Raw genomic sequence first — 25,957 nt, 5'->3', positions numbered from 1 at the left:
CTGAACCAACGTTACCCACTGGGGGCAGACACCAAAAAACAACGGGAACTATGAACCTGCAGCCTCTAAAAAGAAGACCCTAAACATAGTAAATTAAGTAAAATGAGAAGACAGAGGAACACACAGCAGTTGAAGGAGCAAGGTAAAATCCCACAAGACCAAACAAACAGGAAATAGGCAGTCTACCTGAGAAAGAATTCAGAGAAATGAGGGTAAAGATGATCGAAAATCTTGGAAACAGAATGGAGAAAATACAAGAAACTTTTAACAAGGACCTAGAAGAACTAAACAGCAAACAAACGATGAAGAACACAATAAATGAAATTAAAAACTCTCTAGAAGGAATCAATAGCAGAATAACTGAGGCAGAAGAACAGATAAGTGACCTGGAAGATAAAATAGTGGAAATAACTACTGCAGAGCAGAATAAAGAAAAAAGAATGAAAAGAATTGAGGACAGTCTTAGAAATCTCTGAGACAACATTAAACGCACCAACATTCGAATTATAGGGGTCCCAGAAGAAGAAGAAAAAAAGAAAGGGACTGCGAAAATACTTGAAGAGATTATAGTTGACAGCTTCCTTAATATGGGAAAGGAAATAGTCAATCAAGTCCAGGAAGTGCAGAGAATCTCATACAGGATAAACCAAGGAGAAACACGCCAACACACATATTAATCAAACTATCAAAAATTAAATACAAAGAAAAAATATTAAAAGTAGCAAGGGAAAAACAAAAAATACCATATAAGGGAATCCCCATATGGTTAACAGCTGATCTTCCAGCAGAAATGCTGCAAGCAAGAATGGAGTGGAAGGACGTATTTAAACTGATGAAAGGGAAAAACCTACAACCAAGATTATGCTACCCAGCAAGGATCTCATTCAGATCTGACAGAGAAATTAAAACCTTTACAGAGAAGCAAAAGCTAAGAGAATTCAACACCACCAAACCAGCTTTACAAAAGATGCTAAAGGAACTTCTCTAGGCAGGAAACACAAGAGAAGGAAAAGACCTACAAAAACAAACCCAAAACAATTAAGAAAATTGTAATAGCACACATATCAATAACTACCTTAAATGTAAATGGATTAAATGATCCAACCAAAAGACATAGACTGGCTGACTGGATACAAAAACAAGACCCATATATATATGCTGTCTACAAGAGACCCACTTCAGACCTAGGAACACATACAAAGTGAGAGGATGGAAAAAGACATTCCATGCAAATGGAAATCAAAAGAAAGCTGGAGTCGCAATACTCATATCAGACAAAATAGACTTTAAAATAAAGGCTATTACAAGAGACACAGAAGGGCATTACATAATGATTAAGGGATCAATCCAAGAAGAAGATACAAAATTGTAAATATTTATGCACCCAACACAGAAGCACCTCAATACATAAGGCAAATGCTAACAGCCATAAAAGGGGAAATTGACAGTAACAAAATCATAGTAGGGGACTTTAACACCCCACTTTCACCAGTGGACAGATCATCCAAAATGAAAATAAATAAGGAAACACAAGCTTTAAATGATACATTACACATGATGGACTAAATTGATTCTATAGGACATTCCATCCAAAAACAAAGGAATACACTTTCTTCTCAAGAGCTCATGGAACATTCTATAGGATAGATCATATCTTGAGTCACATATCATGCCTTGGTAAATTTAAGAAAATTGAGGGCTTCCCTGGTGGTGCAGTGGTTGAGAGTCCGCCTGCCGATGCAGGGGACATGGGTTCGTGCCCCGGTCTGGGAAGATCCCACATGCTGCAGAGCGGCTGGGCCCGTGAGCCGTGGCCGCTGAGCTTGCGCGTCCGGAGCTTGTGCTCCGCAACGGGAGAGGCCACAACAGTGAGAGGCCCGCGTACCCCCCCCCAAAAAAAAAGTAAAAAAAAAAGAAAATTGAAATCATATCAAGTGTCATTTTCAACCACAACTCTATAAGACTAGATATCAATTACAGGAAAAAAATCTGTAAAAATTACAAACACATAGAAGCTAACCAATACACTGCTTAATAACCAAAAGATCACTGAAGAAATCAAAGAGGAAATCAAAAAATACCTAGAAACAAATGACAATGAAAACACGATGTTCCAAAACCTATGGGATGCAGCAAAAGCAGTTCTAAGAGGCAAGTTTTTAGCAATACAATCCTACCTCAAGAAACAAGAAACATCTCAAGTAAACAGCCTAACCTTACACCTAAAGCAATTAGAGAAAGAAGAAGAAGAAATCCCCCAAAGTTAGCAGAAGGAAAGAAATCATAAAGATCAGCTCATAAATAAATGAAAAAGAAAGGAAGGAAACAATAGCAGAGATCAATAAAACTAAAATCTGGTTCTTTTAGAAGATAAACAAAATTGATAAACCATTAGCCAGACTCATCAAGCAAAAAAGGGAAAGGACTCAAATCAAAAGAAGTAGAAATGAAAAAGGAGACATAACAACTGACACTGCAGAAATACGAAGGATCGTGAGAGATTACTACAAGCAGCTCTATGCCAATAAAATGGACAACCTGGAAGAAATGGACAAATTCTTAGAAAAGCACAACCTCCCGAGACTGAACCAGGAAGAAATAGAAAACATAAACGGACCAATCACAACCACTGAAATTGAGACTGTGATTAAAATCTTCCAACAAACAAAAGCCCAGGACCAGATGGCTTCACAGGCGAATTCTATCAAACATTTACAGAAGAGCTAACACATATCCTTCTCAAACTCTTCCAAAATATAGCAGAGGGAGGAACACTCTCGAACTCATTCTACGAGGCCACCATCAAAAACCAGATACAAAAACCAGACAAAGATGTCACAAGGAAAGAAAACTAAAGGCCAATATCACTGATGAACATAGGTGCAAAAAATCCTCAATAAAATACAGAATCCAGCAACACATTAAAAGGATCATACACCATGATCAAGTGGGATTTATCCCAGGAATGCAAGGATTCTTCAATATATGGAAATCAATCAATGTGATAAACCATATTAACAAATTGAAGGAGAAAAACCGTATCATTTCAATAGATGCAGAAAAAGCTTTTGACAAAATTCAACACCCATTTGTGATAAAAAACCCTTCAGAAAGTAGGCATAGAGGGAACTTACCTCAACATAATAAAGGCCATATATGACATAGCCACAGCTAACATCATTCTCAGTGGTGAAAAACTGAAACCATTTCCACTAAGATCAGGAAAAAGTCAAGGATGCCCACTCTTACCACTATTATTCTACAGAGTTTTGGAAGTTTTAGCTAGAACAACCAGAGAAAAAAAAAGAAATAAAAGGAATCCAAATCGGAAAAGAAGTAAAATTGTCACTGTTTGCAGATGGCATGATACCATACATAGAGAATCCTAAAGATGCTACCAGAAAACTATTAAAGCTAATCAATGAATTTGGTAATGTAGCAGGATACAAAATTAATGCACAGAAATCTCTTACATTCCTATACACTAACGATGAAAAATCTGAAAGTGAAATTAAGGAAACACACCCATTTACCATTGCAAGAAAAAGAATAAAATACGTAGGAATAAACTTCCCTAAGGAAACAAAAGACCTGTATGCAGAAAACTATAAGACACTGATGAAAGAAATTAAAGATGATAGAAACAGATGGAGAGATATACCATGTTCTTGGGTTGGAAGAATCAACCTTGTGAAAATGACTATACTACCCAAAGCAATCTACAGATTCAATGCAATTCCTATCAAGCTACCAATGGCATTTTTCACAGAACTAGAACAAAAAATTGCACAATTTGTATGGAAACACAAAAGACCCCAAATAGCCAAAGCAATCTTGAGAAAGGAAAACGGAGCTGGAGGAATCAGGCTCCTGGAATTCAGATTATAATACAAAGCTACAGTAATGAAGAGAGTATGGTACTGTCACAAAAACAGAAATATAGATCAATGGAACAGGATAGAAAGCCCAGAGATAAACTCATGCATATATGGTCACCTTATCTTTGATGAAGAAGGGAAGAATATACAGTGGAGAAAAGACAGCCTCTTCACTAAGTGGTGCTGGGAAAACTGGACAGCTACATGTAAAAGAATGAAATTAGAAGACTTCCTAACACCATACACAAAAATAAACTCAAAATGGATTAAAGACCTAAATGTAAGGCCAGACACTATAAAACTCTTAGAGAAAAATATAGGCAGAATACTCTATGACATAAATCACAGCGAGATCCTTTTTGACCTAACTTCTAGAGAAATGGAAATAAAAATAATAATAAACAAATGGGACATAATGAAACTTAAATGCTTTTGCACAGCAAAGGAAATCATAAACAAAAGAAAAAGACAGCCCTCAGAATGGGAGAAAATATTTACAAAATGAAGCAACTGCCAAAGGGTTAATCGCCAAAATTTACAAGCAGCTCATGCAGCTCAATATGAAAAAAACAAACAACCCAATCCAAAAATGGGCAGAAGACCTAAATAGACATTTCTCCAAAGAAGATATACAGATTGCCAACAAACATATGAAAGAATGCTCAACATCACTAATCATTAGAGAAATGCAAATCAAAACTACAATGAGGTGTCATCTCACACCAGTCAGAATGGCCATCATCAAAAAATCTAGAAACAATAAATGCTGGAGAGGGTGTGGAGAACCTGTGGCACTGTTGATGGGAATGTAAATTGATACAACCACTTTGGAGAACAGTATGGAGGTTCCTTAAAAAACTAGAAATAGAAGTACCATATGACCCAGCAATCCCACTACTGGGCATATACCCAGAGAAAACCATAATTCAAAAAGAGACATGTACCAAAATATTCATTGCAGCTCTATTTACAATAGCCAGGACATGGCAGCAACCTAAGTGTATATTGACAGATGAATGGATAAAGAAGAAGTGGCACATATATACAATGGAATATTACTCAGCCATAAAAAAACGAAAGTTATTTGTAGTGAGGTGGATGGTCCTAGAGTTTGTCATACAGAGTGAAGTATGTCAGAAAGAGAAAAACAAATACTGTATGCTAACACATATATATGGAATCTAAAAACAAACAAAATCGTTCTGATGAACCTAGGGGCAGGACAGGAATAAAGACTCAGATGTAGAGAATGGACTTGAGGACATGGGGAGGGGGAAGGGTAAGCTTGGACGAAGTGGGACAGTGGCATTGATATATATACGTTACCAAATGTAAAATAGATAGGTAGTGGGAAGCAGCCACATAGCACAGATAGATCAGCTTGGTGCTTTGTGACCACCTAGAGGGGTGGGATAGGGAGGGTGGGAGGGGGATGCAAGAGGGAGGAGATATGGGGATATATGTATATGTGTAGCCAATCCATTTTGTTATAAAGCAGAAACTAACACACCACTGTAAAGCACTTATACTCCAATAAAGATGTGAAAAAGCAAAAAACAGAAAAACTGTATGTTAGTAAATAAGTTTGGGTAATCTGGAAATTAAAAAAGGACACAAGAGGGGGAGGGGAGTGGGGGATGGACTAGGAATTTTGGGTTAGTAGGTACAAACTATTATATACAGAGTGGATGGACAACAAGGTCTTACTGTATAGCACAGGGAACTATATCCAATGTCCTGGGATAAACCATAATGGAAAAGAAAAAAAAATGTGTGTGTGTGTGTGTATATATATATATATATATGAATCACTTTGCTGTACAGCAGAAATTAACGCAGCATTGTAAATCAGCTGTACTTCAGTTTAAAAAAGTAAAATAAAATAAAATAAAGCTGATAGTGAAAGGACACAAGAAGACTGCAAGGCAGGGCACCCAGGATGTCTAGATCAAGCTATCAGGAACTTTTCTCCTCCCTGCTTTTCCTTTTTTTAATCCTGTGTGTGCTTGCCCTCTGGGACATCTGATAGTGTATTTGGGTCGCTTTGTCAGCCTCACCCGTTCTAGCTGTGTCTGAGCAGAGTTCACTGGGCTGTTAGAAAAGGTTTTTTCGAATTCTCTTCTTATTCATCTTTTTGCAGAAAGTTCCTTAATTTCTTGATCCTTATTGAAACTGTCCTGCTACTTGTCTATCTTGTAAGTGTAGTACATGCAGGGTGTCCCCACTTGTCACGTGGGAATGCAACCTTTATTTCCTTCAGAGAGTTATTTAGAGACAGAGGTGGAATGAAAACAGGGTTTCTGGGGGGAAGGGGTGTATCAGTTCAAGCTCTTTCCTTTGTTTGCAGAACGTCTTGGCAAGTTACTTTAGCTCAGTGAGCTTCTGCTTCTTGAAAATGGAGACAATAAAACCCACCTCAGAGATTTGGGACTTAAATAAGGTAATGTGTGAAACTCACTCAGCCAACACGCGTGGTCAGTAAGGGAGCTATAGTTGTCATCCTCATTCGAAACCCAGTTCCTGTCATTGAACTGTGAGAGTAATTGCTTGTATTCCTTGCCTTGGTCATTTAGGACCTTGACTGCGTGCGTATTATGTGGCTGGTTCTAGACCCTGGAGATATAATGGTGGATGAGACAGATCCACAGAAGACGCTTCCACCGCGGAACTTGTCTTCTAGGGGTGGAGACAGACACACGAAGGAAACAAAGAAATGTCTCCTTGGGGACAGTACTGTAATGTGTGCAGCGGAGAAGAAGAACCAGAGGCGTGACAGAGACCAGGGCTGACGGCCGGGCAGGGATGGGGTTTCAGAGACTGGTGTACAGATTCTTCTCTGAGGATTGGTACTCAAGCAGGTCTCCCAATTAAGATCGTGGAAGCCAGCAGCAAGTGCAGAGGCCCCAGGGTGGGACAGTGGTCGGTATATTCGAGAACATCGGGAAGGCCAGTGTGGTGGCTGCAGAGGGAATAGAGGAACATTCTAAGGTCAGGAAGATAACCCCGGTCAAGGTTTTGTTGGGCCATGTAACCCACGGTAAGATGTTTGGGTTTTGTGTTTAGTTTGATGGGAAGCCATCCGAGGGATGGTTTGAGCAGGGTGGTGGGGGGGTCTGAGGACCATTTTTAAGTGTCATCTGGCTGCTGAGTGGTGAATAGCCTGAAGCAGGGTGGCCTGGTAGGTGGCTGTTGCATGAGTCCAGGTGGGAAATGGTGGGACCTGGGCTGGCGTGGTGGTGCCACGAGTTTGGATTCGGGGTATACTTTGAAGGCAGAGCCAACATTCGGATATATTGCTAATGCAGCGTGCGTGAGAGGTGAGGGAAGAAATTCAAGGATGAGCCCTAGGTTTTTGACCTGTGCATTGGGAACAACAGTGATGCCGTTGGCTGAAGGGGGGAGCGGAAGGTTTAGGAAGGGCTGTTGTTTGGATGTGAGGACATCACGTAACTCCTGAGTCATCGTCTCTTTCCGCAGTTGGGGACACATAAGAATGCTCATTGCTTACAGACCTGGTGCTGGGCTCTCGGGAAACAAAAGTGACTCAACGTGGTCCCTGCCTTCCCTGGCACAGCGTCTGCCCCGAACAGGTGCTGAGGGGATGGAAGTCCCAGTGCCAAGCAGTTTGCATGAACAGCTGCTACAAACGTAGTAAGAGCCATCACCTTAGATCCATGGTGGGAGGTTACAGGAAATCCAGTTATGGGGAGAGGAGTGGAGTGGCCAACCCACCCTGGGCAGATTGGAGAAGGGTTCCTCAAAGGGAATTTTGAACCAGATATTGGAGAAGCAGTGGTCATTCACCAGGTGGTAAGTCCTGCAAAGGGAATGGTACAAATACTTAATGCTTATTCCAATTGCTGGTCCTGCCAGCCAGGATCTTAGCATAGGGCTGCCATGTGTAAAGGCTTTGGAAATACTGGATGGTGAAGATCACTGGTTCTCGGAGGTGCTCTTCAGGGCCAGAAGATGGAGTCAGAAAGTGCAGGAGACTTCAAGAGCAGTTCCAGAAAGTCTAGAAATCCTCGAATAAGGGTTTCCTCTTGACAGATCTGTTCTGATGTCTTGACACAGCCTCTGAGGTCAGTCCCATTAGTACAGCCTCGGGTGGGCCTCTGGCCTGCAAGGGGCTCTTCTCTTCAGGGCCAGGAATTGGGGTCTGGTACTGGAGCATCACCATCCAGGCATCCCTTGGGTCCTCTCTAAGTCCTCCCTGTACCCAAGCCCATGCTTCCTTTCAACTTGCTGAGGAAAATCCTGGGTTTGCCTCACAGTGGAGCTGAGTTGAGGGTCCTTAGTTTTATTATTTTTGCTTCTGTGATAAGGTTGGAGGCACCTTATAGAAAAATCTTCATCATCCCTGGAGTAGGACTTGGAAGAAAATAACCATCTGTCAAAAGTAGAGATGGCAGGTTTTGCTTAATAGGTATTAGCACGATATTTTACCCAAACATCTATCTTGCTCTTGGTATAATGTCTTATCTTTGCCAAGTGCCCATCCTGAAAAATGCTATTTCTGTCAAGCTGAGCTCCTGATAAAAATCTTCTATCTACCCCTCCGCCCCCAGTCTATCCTGATAAAACCTCATTCTTCATTTCTAATTTCCTCCCAAGGGATGGTTTGGATTTGTCAGGAAGGGGTGAAAAAAGGATGATAAGGGTTTTTCTTTTCGTCTTCTTTCTTAAAATTTTGTTTCCATATAGATGCTCATGGCAATTGGAATATAATTTTAAGTAAGTCAAGCTGATAAGGAGTGGGGGGCGGGTTGGAGACTGTGAAGAAAGGAAAAGGAGAGAAAAGGAGAGAAGTCATTTATAGGCAAGAGCATGTTCAGTCAGGCTTTTGGTTGTTTTCTCTTGTTTTTCATTTACAGTTGAGCCGAGGATGGTAACATTGATTTCGGTGACGTGGCAGTTTACAGGAAGGGGATGCTATTGAGGGAATCAACCACATTCACAAAAACACTTGCTTCCTCTTCCCTTTGAAATATGCAGGAATATTCTTGATGGCAGCTACTCGTGCTGGTGGTTGGCTCCGTAGCCATTACTAGCTTTAACCAGTGCAAATCAAGCGTCCTGCTTGTCTTTGATAACTCTTTCTTCTGATCTGCTTTCCAACTCCTTTTTTTCAGTATCTCATCAGGTCTAACTGTACCATGAACATTGCAGGCCAGAACTGGGTTCTCCTGATGTAGTGCAGCCTGCGTGAGGTTTGCCCGAAGGGCAGAGGTTTTGTCTCAGAGCCAGTTCAGTGTAGAGGAGATGAGGTGTGTCAGAAAGTCCCCAAAAATCTGATGCAAATCAAGCCAGTCCTCACTGACACGAGACCTCCTGAAATGCCAGAAGTGGGAGAAGGGATTTTTTTCCCTATGTTAATCCTCGCTTAAATGCAGCCCAGAGAAAGAGAGCTTTTGCTCAGATTGGCATGTGCCTAATTTCAGATGCAGCAGTGGATAAGCACACTGACCACCATCACTGACGTAGAGCATGGAGACTACTCTCTTGCCTTCTAGTCATGCTTTGCTCTCAGTTTTCCTCTTTTACCCCCGGGACATTCATGAAAGTACCATCCTCCAAAAGCAGGAGAATCTCCAAGCCTGAGGGTACTGTTTGGTGGTCCCCCTTCCTCCCTAGATGAGCAGAGCGTCCTCGTTCACATCTGACACAGTCCAATGAAAGAGGCACTCAGGATGCAAGGCAGGCGTTCTTTTGGGTCCTTTTTGCAAGAGTCCCTAACTCTTTTCCCTAGATCTGAATTCCGCTCTGGCACTTCACCCCTGAAATGAGATGATCTAGGAGCACTGGGGAGGAGAAGGGGGCAGAATGGATGGGCCAGGGCTTTGCTGTTTGTCTGGAGTCCCGAAGCATCTGCTTGCTGCCTGCCATTGAAATCTTCCATCTCTCTGTAATCCAAACCAGACATTGTTGTCAGTACTCACCATTAAAATTCTTTTTTTTAATTTAATTTTATTTTTTAAATTCTTTTTTTTTTATTTTTTTATAATAGTGTTTACTTTTACTTGTTGACAGTTTGCTTTATTTATTTATGGCTGTGTTGGGTCTTCGTTTCTGTGCGAGGGCTTTCTCTCATTGTGGCAAGCGGGGGCCACTCTTCATCGCGGTGCGCGGGCCTCTCACTATCGCGGCCTCTCTTGTTGCGGAGCACAGGCTCCAGACGCGCAGGCTCAGTAATTGTGGCTCACAGGCCCAGTTGCTCCGCGGCATGTGGGATCTTCCCAGACCAGGGCTCAAACCCGTGTCCCCTGCATTAGCAGGCAGATTCTCAACCACTGCGCCACCAGGGAAGCCCCTTTAAATTCTTTTAAAATGTTTTTTGATAAATAAATATAGCCACCAAGTATGACAGTGTGAGGCCTATGGAAAGTACGGGTTCACATTTTTAGAAAAGGACAGTTTTCAGTATCCTTAGTGCGACGAACGTAAAATTTTAAAACCTTGATAAAGAGTCATCCCATGTAGCTTTATTTATGTGAACAAGATTTTAGTTACCGAAAACAAAACAAAACAAAAAAAACAAGCCTCATTAAAAAATTTTTACCATAAAATATGATTCTCCCCAACATATATGATTTGCCACTCTTGGAACATATTAGTGGGATTATATAAGGGCTATGAATATTTCATATAAAATAACACATATATTGCTAAGGTTAAAAAAATCCGTGGAAAAATATGAAGTCATATATCTTGAGTGCTGCCGAAGAGAAAATGAAGGAGAAATTCTAGAATATTTCTGAGTCCAATTTTATACAGTCAAGGTCCATGTTGGTGACTTGGGGATGTCCAGTTCACGTTTTACAAAGGATAAAATCATCTTGCTCGTTTTAGTTTTTTTTTTTTTTTTTTTTTGCGGTAGGCGGGCCTCTCACTGTTGTGGCCTCTCCCCTTGCAGAGCACAGGCTCCGGACGCGCAGGCTCAGCGGCCATGGCTCACGGGCCCAGCCGCTCTGCGGCATGTGGGATCTTCCCAGACCGGGGCACGAACCCGTGTCCCCTGCATCGGCAGGCGGACTCTCAACCACTGCGCCACCAGGGAAGCCCGCTCGTTTTAGTTTTGATGTCTTTCCTAATAAAGGGAAATGTTTCCAACTATTGCAGGTGAATGGAATATGTCTCAAGAGACTCTGGGAGGGGAAACACCACTTTCTCAAACTCAGCCGTTGGAGACCACCAGTAAAGCTTGGGTGTCTTTGAGGCTATGCAAAAAGTGATTGAAGTTAACTCAGTAAGGGCAGAGAGTGAGCAAAGGTGATTGGAATATAAATTTATTTGGCTCTCACACACTGGTTGATTCTCCAGATTGGAATAAACATCACATTTTCCGGAATGCACTGTATTCTTCCCTCCAATGGTTGTTTCTAAACCACCTGGTGACCTAAGAACTCAACCCTGCTGTCATGCCATTCAATTATATTAAAAAATAGAGCACTAAATACATTATCCTTTGTCTTGTTCGGAGACGATTTGAATGTTACCAACAAAGCCTTTCTGTTAATACTTAGATCCCTTGGACATCAAAGAGAAGTAAGATGGGCCAGATTTAGAAGTGGAAAGATTCAGTTACTCTGCTGTGAGAACCAACTGCCTCAGACTTTCAGAACTTAGGATATTTGGCCAAAAACATTTGAAGCTTTGAAATCATTGACCCTGAAGTTTCAAGGGGCAAACCACTGACATCGTTGCTTATTAGGACACCCTTAAGCGCTTCTCTCCAAAACCCAGCTATGGCTACAACAAATCGGTGCTAAAAATGTCTTCATTTTCTTGACTTAATGAAGCTCTTTAAGACAAAGTTCCACAAAATAATTTCATGGAGGAAAAGAAGTCAAACTGCTTTTACCCTATCATGATGAGACAAATCTAGGCTTCTTTTCCTGGCCTGCTGGTTGCTAATTCTTTTCAGAAGCTTGCCGGGAGCTCTGTTGTGTTTGGTCTTTGCCAAAAATGCTCTAAGGTCCTTGCTGGAACTCAAGTTTGCTTTGGTTGCCAAAGATGATTCCAGGAAATGACTCTGGGGCATTTTTGGGTAAAAATGTTCCCTGTTTATCCTGTAACAAGCAAACAGCCTTTTCATGTCATCACTCCCTTTTTCCTCCTCTGGGCAAATCTGGTTCCACAATTCCGGAACTTGGGAAAATAGCTCCACCCAGACCTGTGTCTTACTCTGAACCTGTAACCTACCAAGAGTGACAGCTGAGCTTGTGATGTGTTAGTAGACTCAGCTGTCATGTGGAGATCCAGTGATCACAATTTAAAAGCAGTTTTTAAATGTGAGATTTTAAAGATTGAACTGAGTTTTCTAAATTTTTCTAAAATGACTTTGGCCACAATATTTAATTTAGTTTGCAATTTCAAAATGCATTGAAGGAGGGTGCGGAGTTTTTATGTTGATTGCAAGGAAGGCATTGTGCTTTTTAAAATTACAAAACACTTACTTAATGAATGCAACCTTATGTGGAAGGCGAGAAATTGGAGTAAATCATTGGAATGAAGTGATATCTTGGTCATAGAGGGCAGAGTCTGGAACCAGGGAAGCCTGCAGGTCTGGCAGCTGCAATAGTACCACCCTGCTTTGGGAAGAGCTCTCATCCTGGAAGGAAGGGGGATTGATAGCAGCAACACAGCCCCAAGCGTGGAGGAGCTAGAATGCCGGGCAGCCTAGGTTATAGGAAATCAGGAAGGCCCTGGGTTACATGATGGGAGCTATTCTAACAATACAGTAGAGACTGGAGCAAGGGCAGTACCGGAATTAAGTGCGATAGTGCTGCTAAGACCTCTTTGCATCAGAGCCCGTTCCTTAAATTTGCCTTAAGGAGCAAACAGTGGCAAATGGGGTTTATGGTGTCTCAGCCTGAGGATTGGGGGAAATGCCTAAGCCAGGGTTTCTCAGCCTTGACTACACATGAGAACACGGGAGGGTGGCTGCTTTTTTTTTTTTTTTTTTTTTTTGCGGTACATGGGCCTCTCACTGTTGTGGCCTCTCCCATTGCGGAGCACAGGCTCCGGATGCGCAGGCTCAGCGGCCATGGCTCACGGGCCTAGCCGCTCCGTGGCATGTGGGATCCTCCCGGACCGGGGCACGAACCCGTGTCCCCTGCATCGGCAGGCAGACTCTCAACCACTGCGCCACCAGGGAAGCCCGGGTGGCTGCTTTTTAAAATGCTCATAACTAGACCGTAACCTCCAGAGATTCTGAGCTAATTAATCTGGGATTTTTTTTTTTTTTAAGCTTCCCAAGGGATTGTAATGGTAGCCAGGATTGAGAACCACTGGCTAAGGGACCAGGAGATGAAGCAGAAGCAACAATAAACTAGATTGGACTTATTTGGAGAGGGGCAAATAGGAGTCATTGTGATTTGGGGCAAATAGAGGAATTGATCTGGAGCCAATGAACCTGAGTTCAAGTCTTTCCCTTTGCTGTCTGTTGCTGGGATGACATTGAACAGGTTAAGTCATGTGTCTATTTTTTTTTTTCCATTTGTCAAATAGGGTTAGTTAGAACACCCACTCCATTAAAGTGTTGTATAAATTAAAATGAGATGACACAGCTTCTAAGCACTGGAAATGTACTCAATAGGAAGTGACCAAGTGTTTGTTGAATTTTATAGATGACCGTGAAGCAGATGGAGAAGCTTCTGTACATTGTCAAACTGCAAAATGTGGTGGGAATAGGGTTTTCATTAAGAACATCCCTGGCACCTGTGAGTAAGGCTGGCAGGACCAGGGAGAGATTGGAAGTGGGGAGACAAACCGAGGAGACCAATGTTCTAGAACAAAGATCCACAAACTAGGGCTTGCAGGCCAAATCTGGCCGAGCACTTGTTTTTGTAAATATAGTTTTATTGTAACACGGTCATGCTCGTGTGTTAGGAATTTCTGTGGCTGCTTTTGTGCTGCAAAGCCAGAGTTGGGTCCTTGCATCAGATACCGCGTGACCTACAGAGTAAAACTAATTTACTCTCCGGGCATTTACAGAAGAAGTTTGATACCCCTGTTTTAGGATAAGATTAAAAGGCTGGGTTTGAGATGGAATGTTCGAAATAGAATGAGAAGAGCTTCAAACATCAGGAGAATTGGCAGGCCCTGGTGACAGATTGTACATAGGGGGATTTTGCCGTATAAAGGGATGCAGTGTCTTCATCGTAGGTAGAATGATGCAGGGGGACAGCCTTCCTGAAATCTGGGCATGAGTGCAGGATTGTGGTGTCCTTGGCCAGAAAGATCTAGGACTGTCACCACTGGAAGGGGCTGGTATGAGCCCACAACATGGCGGTCTCAGGGCTGGGGTCCCTGCCTCCATTAATGAGCCCCCCAGTTCTGTCTGCAATGGTGGCTATCACAGTGTGAAACGCCAGTACTTCAGAGAGAGTCAGTGCACACAAACTGATTCAGATCATCACTTAGGACGTTTTGGATGCCAAGTCCCTAATCTCTGTCACCGTACTGCACGGAGGTTGATTTTCAATTTACCTTTTTTGTTGTGAATCTTAGCTGTTTTGATTCTTAATTCAGAGCATTCATCTCAAGTAGATTCAGAGATTCAAATCTGATGATAAATTCATGTTTGTTGAGAAGTTTGGGAGGGAGGAGGAAGATGTTGTCAACTGAGATTTTGAATTATGTTTGACATTTTAAACTCCAAGTAGGCTGAACTGTAGATCAACACATATAGGCATTATGTGACAGAGATGCACCTTGTGTACAAATACAGTGCAGATCTGGGGGAAAAAAAAGAAAAAAGAAACCTGGAAGGAAAGGTAATAGAAAAGCAAAGGTCAGAGGGGCTTAGAAAAGAAGGATCCTATTCACTGTTGTCTTTATGTGTCCTGCCTCTGGATTTGGTGGGGTGGGTTAGGGTGGGTGGAAAGGGGAAATTTGAGTATCTGCTCTGATTAGGCCTGATGCTAGGTAATAATGTACACACACCGCTGTCTCCCATTTTACATATGGGGACAGCGAGTCACAGAAGTTAAGTACTTTGCCTAAGGTTAATTATTAGTAGGTGACAGAACCATAATTCAAACTCAGCTCTTTCTTATTCCAAATCCCATGCTTTTATGACTAGATCTGATTTGTTTGCTTTTCTTGGTTATCTCTCCCTCTTCCCCCAGCAATTAACCTTATCATGAGGCCACTTTGTAAGTACAGTTGATCCTTGAATAATGCAGGTTTGAACTGCATGGGTCCACTACATGCATATTTTTTTCAATGAATACGTTTACTATATGATCTGTAGTTGGTTGAATCAGCAGATGTGGAACCACAGACATCGAGGACCAACTCTAAAGTTATACGTGGATTTTCAGCTGCGTAGGGGATCCATGCCTCTAGCCCCCAGGTTGTTCAAAGTTCAAGTGAACTGGTAGTTGAAGGTTTGGTTTGCTAGATCTATTTTTTTCATGCCTTTTTTTTTTTTTTTTGAGTTCTAGATGCCGGTCCTTCCCTTCATCCTTTCTTGAAATGCTTGTTAAGTGCAGGCAGCGTGCCAGGCCCTGAGGACAGAGAGGCTGGGTACTGGGCAGTGGTACTCAGTGTGATCTACAGAGTGTTGTTGGTCTCTGTACTAGTCAGGGTTGTTCAGAGAGACAGACAAATAGGGTGTGTGTGTGTGTGTGTGTGTAAAGAAATTTATTATAAATAATTAGCTCATGCAATTATAGAGATGGTCAAGTCCCATATCTGCTGGGTCAGTTTGCAAGCTGGAAACCCAGGGGAACCGATGATGTAATTCTAGTTGAAGGTTGGCAGGCTTGAGACCCAGGAAGAGCCAGTGTTTCAGTTCAAGTCCAAAGACAGGGAAAACAAAACAATGTCCCAGCTCAGAGGTTGTCAGGCAGGAGGAATTCTCCCTTCCTAGTGGGGGAAGGGTCAGCCTTTTTGTTCTATTCAGGCCTTTGACTGTTTGGCTGAGGCCCGCCACATCAGGGAAGGCAATCAGCTTTACCCACTCTGCTGATTCAAATGTTAATCTCATCCCAAAACACCCAGAATAAGTTTGACCCCATATCTGGACACCCCATGACCCGGTCAAGTTGACATATAGAATGAACCATCACAGCCCCCAAACTGTTACTGGTCTTCAACAAGGCAAGTATGGAAGTTGGGGGCAGGCATGTTGAGAGCAATTGGACGTGCGTCAGGCATGCGATCAGTGGACCTTGTCTTGATGGCTAGGGTATGGACCAGTTTGTTGAATTCAAGTGAAGAATTGCATGTAGGGTAAGCTATGTATTAGGCATGTATACTGGGCCAGCATTTTATCCAAGATGGATTGGAGGGAAAAGCTTCAGTACTGCCAGTTTGAGAAGTAACTGCTGTGGGTTCAGTCAGTGGTTTCCATAGGCGATAAAGTCCCACGTGATGGGCTTTATAATGGCGACCTAGACACGAAGAAAGAGGAGTGTTCCTGGGAGAGACCAGGGCCCAGAAGGCATCACAGAGATGTGCAGACCACTTCAAAGAGGGCAGGCCTTGCACTGTCCTAACCCTCCCCCCACTACATCCCCCCAGAGGGTTAGCAAAAGCAGGAAAAAAAGGGGTCAGGAGCCAGAGAGATGTGTAGTCCAGGAACAAAAGCAGTAGGCAGGCTGAATGAGCTGTGAACATGGCAGGGCAATGGGCCCCGCTGTCTTGACTTCCGGCCACGCAGCACTGGATGAGTCGGCTGGGTTAGAGATGCAGGGTCCATCTGTACACGAGCCCATGGAAAGTTAGAGCCGAGAGGTGCCCATCTCCAGGACACTCCCTTTCAGGAAGAGAAAGAGGAAGGGGCCAGCTCAAGGTGATGCACCTTTCAAACACACACAAACTAGCAGTTCCAGTTCTGCTGTTTATTGAGCCCTTACATGCCAGGCACCGGGCACAGTATAGCATGTGGCTTTTTCCAACATCTGCTCCCCCTCCTTGAGGCCTGGCTTTTATTATTTTATGTGTCTTCATTGGTGACTCATCTGTGGAGTTTTAAGGCAGAGAAAACACCTGCAAGTCTTTGAGAGCTAAGTTTGGTCAAAACCAGTTGGGATCTAAAGCAGGAAATGGGCACAGGATACTGAGAGCATTTTCCCCCTCACTACCCTGGAATTAGGATTGCTTAGGGATTACATAATTATGCCTTTATAAGCACGTCATCAAAGAATTAGAAATAAGTAAACTGGGGGGGCTTTTGGGAGAGGAGCTAGAGGAAGTGACCGGACCCCCGTGGGAAGCCTGCCTGCTCCTCCATTTAGCCTCTGGGTGAACTTTGACCTGCCTAAGGCTGAAGGAAAGAAGGTTCAGAGATGCCACATATCAAAGTAAGTGAAGGTTTGTTGGCCACTTTCTCCCACGTGCCACTCAGAGAACAGCCCGTGTTCAGAAAATGGACAGCCCTCCACACCCTAATTTACATCATCAACTCATCTTGCCCGTAATATCACCTGTCTGCACCCCTACCCCCCGACTTGGACAGGGGTTGCAGGAACTAATTGACACCAAATACCTTCCAATGAGAGTTCAAGTGGTTGGCATTTCAGTACTTAAGCCTCCCCCATCACCCTTGTAAGGTTAGCGTTTCTACTTGCATTTCAGGGAAGGGAAAACCAAAGCTCATAGCATTTAATCTCTCCAAAGAACAAATTCAGAGTTCCCATTTGTTGTATATTTTCCAGAGCTTCCTGGGTTCCTTCCCAGAAGTGCCAGGGTCCTTTCAGAAGAAAGAAGACCCCTCAAGCCCCAGAGCAGCTGTACCTCCAACTCGGGCCATACATTCAGGCGTTCGGCCACATGCAGTCACAGAGACCTTGTTTCCAGTTACCACAAGGGGAGCACGGCTTAAGCTTGTAGAGGCTCAGTTTCCTCATCTGTGATGGGGACACCGATTGCCTCCTGCTTGTGCTGTGATAACCCAAGACATTATCAGTGTGAACCACCCAGCCCCTGCACAGAGCCATAGCAGGTGCAAAGCGTAACTGCCCTGCCCACTGATGGAAGCTAGATGATCGTCCTCCCCACCCCTGCTTGAAGGGTCAGTGTTGGCTGAGAAAACACAGTTGCTGTTGCTCCCTTCTCTTTTTCATTCTCAGTGGAACTAATTTGGTTTTACCAAAGGAGACAGGTTTCAAAAGCCTGGGTCAGCTTGTAATCAGGCAGCTTGGTAACAATGCAACCCTAATCAACCTGTGATCTCACATCCCCATACACTCGGCCTTGGCCTTTGGTCGGTGGTCCGGAGCAGTGGAATTCAGCGAGTCATATTTGCTGTGTTGATAGCAAAGGACCGGGAGCTCAGGCGTTTAACTCTGAGGTGATTAAGAGGGAAAAAAGGAGTCGTGTTTGTGAAAACCCAGAGACACATCAAAGAGCCCTGGGCAGAGGCAGGCACAGTAAGGCAGCGCAGGTGAAACTCGCAGGGTGTAATTCATCACATTCTTTGATTCTCAAGTTTTGTGAGTCACAGAGACTCCCTGGGACAGTTTGCAAGCTCAGTGGGGTCTGGGCAGGAAGGAGAAAAACTCCAAGTGTGGAAAAAGAGTGTTTTTTTAGCAGGAAGCTGAGAGAGGGTAATTTTTTAGAGATGTGATTTTTGCTTGGTCTTCTCTGAGGCGGCTGTGTTGTAGCTGGATCCTGGGATTTCTGCAGCATGAGAAGAGAGGAGGGAGAGTTTTGGTTGTGTCTTGTGTCCCTGGGGCTCCTCAACAGTAAGCAGGCATTGAGCACTTACTGTGTACAAGGAGTTATGCTAAATATCCTTGGGAGATGAGGTTTTTACATTAATAATTTTTAAATCCGTGGCCCTGTATATAGCCTTTTATGAATCTGCATTTAAGGGGGTGTGTACAGGCTTGGGTATAAGAGAGACCTGGGTACGAATTTTGATACCACTGGGTTCTGATTGTGTGACTTTGAGAGACCTACTTGTCTTCTCTGTGTATGATTGTTAAATAGACTGTTTCTGCCCTCAGTTTCATGATTATGCTCCTACGTTCTTCTTCCTTTTTTTTTTTTTTTTTTTTTTTGCGGTATGTGGGACTCTCACTGGTGGCCTCTCCCGTTGCGGAGCACAGGCTCCGGACGCGCAGGCCCAGCGGCCATGGCTCACGGGCCCAGCCGCTCCGCGGCACGCGGGATCCTCTCGGACCGGGGCACGAACCCGCATCCCCTGCATCGGCAGGCAGACTCTCAACCACTGCACCACCAGGGAAGCCCCTTCTTCCTTTTTGCATGTAATTATTTTGCTCTCTTGTTGTGGACACATGCATCCACCCTTCCAGTATTTATCATATATTATGATATGTTTCCACAAAGATAAGTAAGAGCCAGTTTTTGTCCTCGATGAAAACCCAATCTTCATAGGAAACATTTAGTAAAACAATTTACCAAATCCAGTGTGACAAGCACATATTTTTCTTAGTGCTGTGTACGAAATGCTGTTGGAATATGCTGATAGATATTTTATCTGCAAATTGAAGAAGGCTTCCCTTGGGAGGTGATGCTTCTGAAACTGGGTTTTGAAGGATAAATAGGAGTTCACATAGGAAGAACTAAATTAACTTAATCATTATTAATACTTCTTTATTCCTTCTCTTCTTTTTTCCTCTCCTCCACTTCCTCCTACTCCCCCCCCATTCTCCTCCTTTCCCTCCTCCTCCTACTTCATATTCATGTTTTATTGCTAACAAGAATATCTACCTGGAAATGTGCCAAGTAGGGAAAAGAAGACAGTGCATTTAATTAGGAAAAAATATATTGTGATTGTCTTCTCTAAACAGCATGTTAGTTTTTTTCTTAATTGAAGTATAGTTGATTTACAGTGTTGCGTTAGTTTCTGGTGTACAGCAAGTGATTCAGTTATACATATATATACATACTCTTTTTTCATATTCTTTTCCATTATGGTTTATTACAGGATATTGAAGACAGTTCCCCATGCTATGCAGTAGGACCTTGTTGTTTATTTTATATATAGTAGTTTGAATCTGCCAGTGGCAAACTCCTGCTAATTTATACCCCCCCATCCCCTTTGGTAACCATAAGTTTGTTTTCTATGTCCCTGAGTGTCTTTCTGCTTCATAAATAAGTTTATATGTGTCATATTTTAGATTCCACATATAAGTGACATCATATGGTATTTGTCTTTCTCTTTCTTACTTCACTTAGTATGATAATCTCTAGGTCCATCCGTGTTGCTGCAAATGGCATTATTTCATTCTTTTATGGCTGAGTAATATTCCATTGTGTATATATCCCACATCTTTATGCATTCATCTGTTGATGGACACTTAGCTCTTGGCTATTGTAAACAGTTAAACAGCATGTTTTTCATCACCACGTTAAGTCATTCTGTTCTCAACTTTGTTCGCAGTTCAGTCTGGATGCGTGTTTATTTACACCTCACTTTCCACCCGCTTTCGCTTCTAAGTGGGACTGCAAAAGGAGCCTGGACATCTGGGGGAGGGGGAGGGGCCCGTGGGGTTCTATTCGGCTTTAACTCTTCCCGTTCTCTCCGCACCCGCAGATGGGAAGCCGGTGTCTCTGTCTCCGCTGGAGTCCCAGCCTCACAGCCCCCGGTACACGGCGTCCAGCCAGCGGGAGCGCGAGAGCCTGGAGGTGCGCGTGCGCGAGGTGGAGGAGGAGAACCGCGCGCTCCGCCGGCAGCTCAGCCTGGCCCAGGGCCACGGCCCGGCCCACCGGCGCGGCAACCACTCGAAGACCTACTCCATGGAGGAGGGCACCGGCGATAGCGAGAACCTTCGGGCCGGCATCGTGGCAGGCAACAGCTCCGAGTGTGGGCAGCAGCCGGTCGTGGAGAAGTGCGAGGTAAAGAGCACCCGGAGCCTTCCAAGGTCCCAGTCCCTACATGGCCCACACCCACCCCTTGCAAATGCCGCCTGGAAGCGTGGCCAGGGGCCTGGAGAGAGCTGGCGTTCTTGGCTCAGACCTGGGCCTGAATCTGGCTTGATCATTCACTTTGCTGAATGGTCAGGCAAATCGTTCTAAGCTTCTGAGCCTCAGCTTCCCCACCTGAAAAATGGGCATAAGAAGGCCTGCAACCGCAGAGATATTAAGAGCAGCAAACAGAACCTGCTGCTTGTTTCTTTGTGGCTCATTTTGACACGCTCAGGATTTCTATGCCTAGCTGTCATCTTGGGGGGCCCCTGTTACTTAGCTTCCAGGGGGCATGGTGCACCTGGCCTTGAGGCCCTGCTGGGCAGTTCCCCTGAACCTCATTCTCACTTTACACACAGCTTCTGTAATTCAGAACCAGAGACTTGCTTATCTAAAGCAGTTCTTTGAACTTTTATAGCTTTGTATCATTTTCCGCCTTTTAGAGTATTTCTTAGTAACTCTTTGGTCGTTTGGAAAACTTACCCACTCCCTCTCCCTCTTGCCCCTCACCCCGCCCCCGGTTCATGCATCCATGCTTATGTGTGCGCTGCATATGCATGTGCACACACGTGAGTGCACACGCACACACTCACGCACTCCTTTTCTGCTTCCTCCAGTCCCAGTGGAGAGGAGTTAGAACATCCCTGTTAAGAGCAAGCCCTTCTGGGACAGACAACCTTAGTTCATTTTCCAGCTCTGGTGGTTTCTGTTGTGAGTGCTTGAGCAGGTTACCTAACCTCTCTGAGCTTCAGATATGTCTCATCAATAAACTTTAGAAAATAATACCTGCTTCCTGCAGTATTTGTGAAAAGGAAATGGGATGGCCATATAAAGCCACAAATAGTGTCTGGTGTATAGCATATTTTCAATTATGGGTAATTTTTGTTATTTTTAGTTAGATGCAGATATTACCTGCAATTTGTTTATTCCATTTCCTGGCTACATTCTCAGAATGTTAGACTTCAGACGCCCTGAAGAGAAAACAGTTTGCAAACTGTAAGATGCTGTTCACTTGAATGTGGTTTTTAGTGATATTGGTGATACTGTGTAGTATGCCATAAGGGGATATGGGCTTATTGAGTGACGTAGGCTCAGTTCTGTGCAAGGTCAGTGGTCAGGGAGATTTTAGACTGGAATGGTCAGGGGGAGCCCCTGAGGATAATAGGATTTCTCATGGATTCCCAAGCCTGGTTGAAGTGTGGGCTGGTGGAGAGGCGGAGGAAGGTAGATGGAGGACATCCAACAAGGAGTGTATGTGTGAGTAGGAAAAATATGAAGCGAGGTGCTATCAAGCAGGAAAGGATTCAGAACACAGTGAGTTGGTCGGTCAGGCGAGCACAGAGAACCTGGGCAGGGAAGCAGGTGCTGCATAGTCATCATTCATCCAACAAATATTTGCTAAGCCTCTGTTATGGGTCTCACAGTGTTCTCTGTGCTGGGAAATAACAATGATTGAAAAAGAGACAAAACTCCCTTTCTTCTGGTTCTTATGTTTTGAGGTAGGAAGTGAGGAAGAGATGATAAACAGAGAAATTCGTATTATTACCAAACCTAGGTTTGGCTGCTCGCTGCTCATAAGCCAATAATTCGAGAGGCAAGTGTCAGTAGAAAGGAAAGGTACTTTAATTGGAAGAGCTGGCAATCTGGGGGGAAGGTGGACTCATGACCTGAGACCAACTCTGAGGATTCTGCTCAGCCATGACAGTTTTTAAAGGGGTACAAGGGGGAAGAATCTCAATGAATCACTGAGGCAGGAGGTTGGATTCTGCAGCATTCTCCATTGCATGCAGACGGGCTGACTCTTTCTTCAGATGTTATGTTGCCTGCATGATCTACCTGCAGGATTCTTAGGGGGGCTGTTAGGGGTAGAGAGCTAGTCATTTTTTAACTGCTTATTTCTTCATTCTTGCTTCTTTTTATATAAGAAAAGAATCAACAGGTTAGGCAAGGCATGGTGTGCATTCAGGACAGCGTAAGTCAGGAGTTAGGTTAAATTGCCTAGTGATCTCATTCCTATAATTAGGTTCTGACTACATGCCAGGCCCAGCCTCATTTAATCTTCCACAACCATTGCCAGTGGCCTGTGTAATGGAAGATCTTTGTTTTGCATCTTTGGGGACTTAGCAACTTTAACAAATTCCCTTGGTCTAGGCTGGTCTGGGATGGCCCCTAATTTGGGGATATTCTTTCCCTGCCTGGGTGAAGGCTGGTTTGATTTCTTACAGATTCTGTGCTCTCTGGTTATGGTCATGGCATCAGTTTAGAGTGTTGGCTGGCCCAGAGGGAGGAAATTCTTTTCTTCGAGTGTGTTTACATTATTGTGACTCAGGCTGACTTAAACCATCAACTATGATCAAGGAGGTGCAAAACAGAAAAGGAAAAGGAAAAAATGGGAAGACACAAGTGTAACAGAGGGAGAAAACAGAGGATTCCTCTTCCTGCTGTAGTCTCTGTGGCCATTGTCTTCCCCTGCTCAGCTGAGATACACACATCCTACTGATATTTCTAAAGAGGGCTTCTGTCCCGAGCGCCCCACCAGATAGCATGGGCAAAGGCCATTGGCTTTCAAAATGGGAGACAAGAGCCCAATTCTGGTTCCTCCATACCTTGATGGCCATGTGGCACTGAACAAGTTACATCACTTTTCTGTGTGTTGGCTTCTTCGTTTGTAAGTTATGGATTAAAATCAAGTTCCTGCCTCAAACTATTTCAGTGGTGACAGTGGATATTAGAAATTTAGGCAAACAATAGCATAGTTGGGTTAGCAGTTGATTTCACTGTGATTTATCAAACAATCCCAAGTTAATGGTGGCTTTGCATCTTATTTCTGTTTACATGTAAGAAGTCTGGAGCTACTGGTGTAGGGATGTTCATGCCAGGATGCAGGCTTCCTTTATCTTTCACCCAGCTGGCTTGACTGGCATTCTCAAGGTCATCTCATGCTCTTTAATGACTATCAGAGCTTCAGCCCTATCATTCACATTCCAGCTAGCAGGAAAGAAGAAGCATTAAGGTGGGGCATATCAGTTTGCTTTAAGAACACATCTCAGAAATTTCACAATTAGTTCCTTTTAGAATACATTGGCAGAACTTCATTTAGCTGCTACCTTTAGCTGCCACCTATCTGCAAGGGAGCCTGGAAAAGATAGATTTTCTTTAAAGAAACCATGTTCTTTGTTAACATTTTGGAGTTTTGCTCCTAGAGAGAATAGATATTATGGTTATGGTGAATGTTCTCTGTCAAATGAGTAGTTACTGAACTCGGTTATACATTAGAATTATATACCAAGCATGCATTTTCATGGGACCCACCACAGAATCTACTGATTGAGAATCTCTGAGAATAGGGCCCAAAATATCAGTATTAAAAATACGCATCCCATTCTGACTGTTGTGAGATGAATGGCCATGATCAAAAAATCTAGAAACAATAAATGCTGGAGAGGGTGTGGAGAAAAGGGAACACTCTTGCACTGCTGGTGGGAATGTGAATTGATACAGCCACTATGGAGAACAGTATGGAGGTTCCTTAAAAAACTACAAATAGAACTACCATATGACCCAGCAATCCCACTACTGGGCATATACCCTGAGAAAACCATAACTCAAAAAGAATCATGTACCACAATGTTCATTGCAGCTCTATTTACAATAGCCTGGAGATGGAAACAACCTAAATGTCCATCATCCGATGAATGGATAAAGAAGATGTGGCACATATATACAATGGAATATTACTCAGACGTAAAAAGAAACGAAATTGAGCTATTTGTAATGAGGTGGATAGACCTAGAGTCTGTCATACAGAGTGAAGTAAGTCAGAAAGAGAAAGACAAATACCATATGCTAACACATATATATGGAATTTAAGAAAAAAAAAATGTCATGAAGAACCTAGGAGTAAAACAGGAATAAAGACACAGACCTACTTGAGAATGGACCTGAGGATATGGGGAGGGGGAAGGGTAAGCTGTGACAAAGCAAGAGAGAGGCATGGACATATATACACTACCAAACGTAAGGTAGATAGCTAGTGGGAAGCAGCCTCATAGCATAGGGAGATCAGATCGGTGCTTTGTGACTGCCTGGAGGGGTGGGATAGGGAGGGTGGGAGGGAGGGAGACACAAGAGGGAAGGGATATGGGAACAGATGTATATATATAACTGATTCACTTTGTTATGAAGCAGAAACTAATAAAAAAATATGTATCCCAGTGATTCTGTGATAGTGGAAACTGTTTAGAAACCCCTGCTTTAAGGGACAACAAAAATAAATGATGGGGTTCACTTTATCCTTGTGCTCTTTGAGAGATAAAGACCTCGAGCTTGTTAATTGTTACTATAACTTATTTTTTAGTCTTTTGCACCTGAGAATTAGGTTTTGTCCATTTGTGTTTATCTTCTCTTAGTGCATCTTGATAATGTTATGTCTTAGACCCTTAAAAAGTTATTGTTTGGTGGACTTCACCTGTGATGAACCCCAGGTCCTGTTCGAGGTTTCATAGATGAATTAGAAAGTCCTGACCTGCTTGCATCTTATTTCAGTGTGGTCTACTATGGGGGCACGCGTGCCCTGAGATGCTGTCTTTATACCCATTAGCAGTGTGCTTCTTCGGTTTTCATCACTTGGCATATTTAAAGATTTTTGGGAAAATTCCATAGAGGCAGATGAGAAATGTCAGTCAGTGGAGTCAAAATAGAATCCTCCCTTCATGGGAGCACTCGTGGTTACAAGTGCTGAAGTGGGTCCTGACACCCTGTCAGTGCACAGGGCCTCGTCACCAAGGACATTGTCATCGTATCTGGTTGTGCTGAAACTTCTCTGGGCTATGACAAGTATTTCTGAAAACCCTCCTGAGATGATGCCCGGGCTGTCAGCTGAGATATTTGGTGATAGAAATCAGGGGCCTTTGCCAGTCCTTGTGCCCTTTTGTCAGTTTCTAATGGTGTGGCCTTCAAGTAGCTGCCCATTTTATTCTTGCACATATCTGTTGTCAGGACGATGCTGCTTCCATGAGGGACTGGTTTCTTTGTGCCTTGGGACTTGGAACAGGATGATCCTCTTTGATCTCCACTTCTGCCTATGTGTGTACAGATGTGTGCTGCATTTCTCTTGCATTTCTCATTCTGGTCTATTCTGGGAGTCAGCTTATGGTACAGCACAGAAATCACTGAACTGGAGTCCGAATTTCTAA

The 25,957-nt window shown here is 43.4% G+C and overlaps 1 protein-coding gene across 2 annotated transcripts in view; it reads left to right on the top strand.

Moving 5' to 3' along the window:
* Positions 1-25,957, top strand: part of LARGE1 (LARGE xylosyl- and glucuronyltransferase 1) — a 602,024-nt gene that overhangs the window by 268,360 nt on the left and 307,707 nt on the right. For both annotated transcript variants that reach the window (XM_082634479.1, XM_082634480.1), the window contains exon 3: positions 20,392-20,693. In XM_082634479.1, coding sequence (XP_082490605.1) covers positions 20,392-20,693 — 302 coding nt within the window. The remainder of the gene's footprint in view (positions 1-20,391; positions 20,694-25,957) is intronic.

The sequence above is a fragment of the Mesoplodon mirus genome, assembly GCF_964341445.2.
Source record: "Mesoplodon mirus genome assembly, chromosome: 11".
Classification (NCBI taxonomy): Eukaryota; Metazoa; Chordata; class Mammalia; order Artiodactyla; family Ziphiidae; genus Mesoplodon; species Mesoplodon mirus.
Note: the sequence above shows the minus strand (reverse complement) of the source record. Positions and strands in the feature narration are given on the sequence as shown.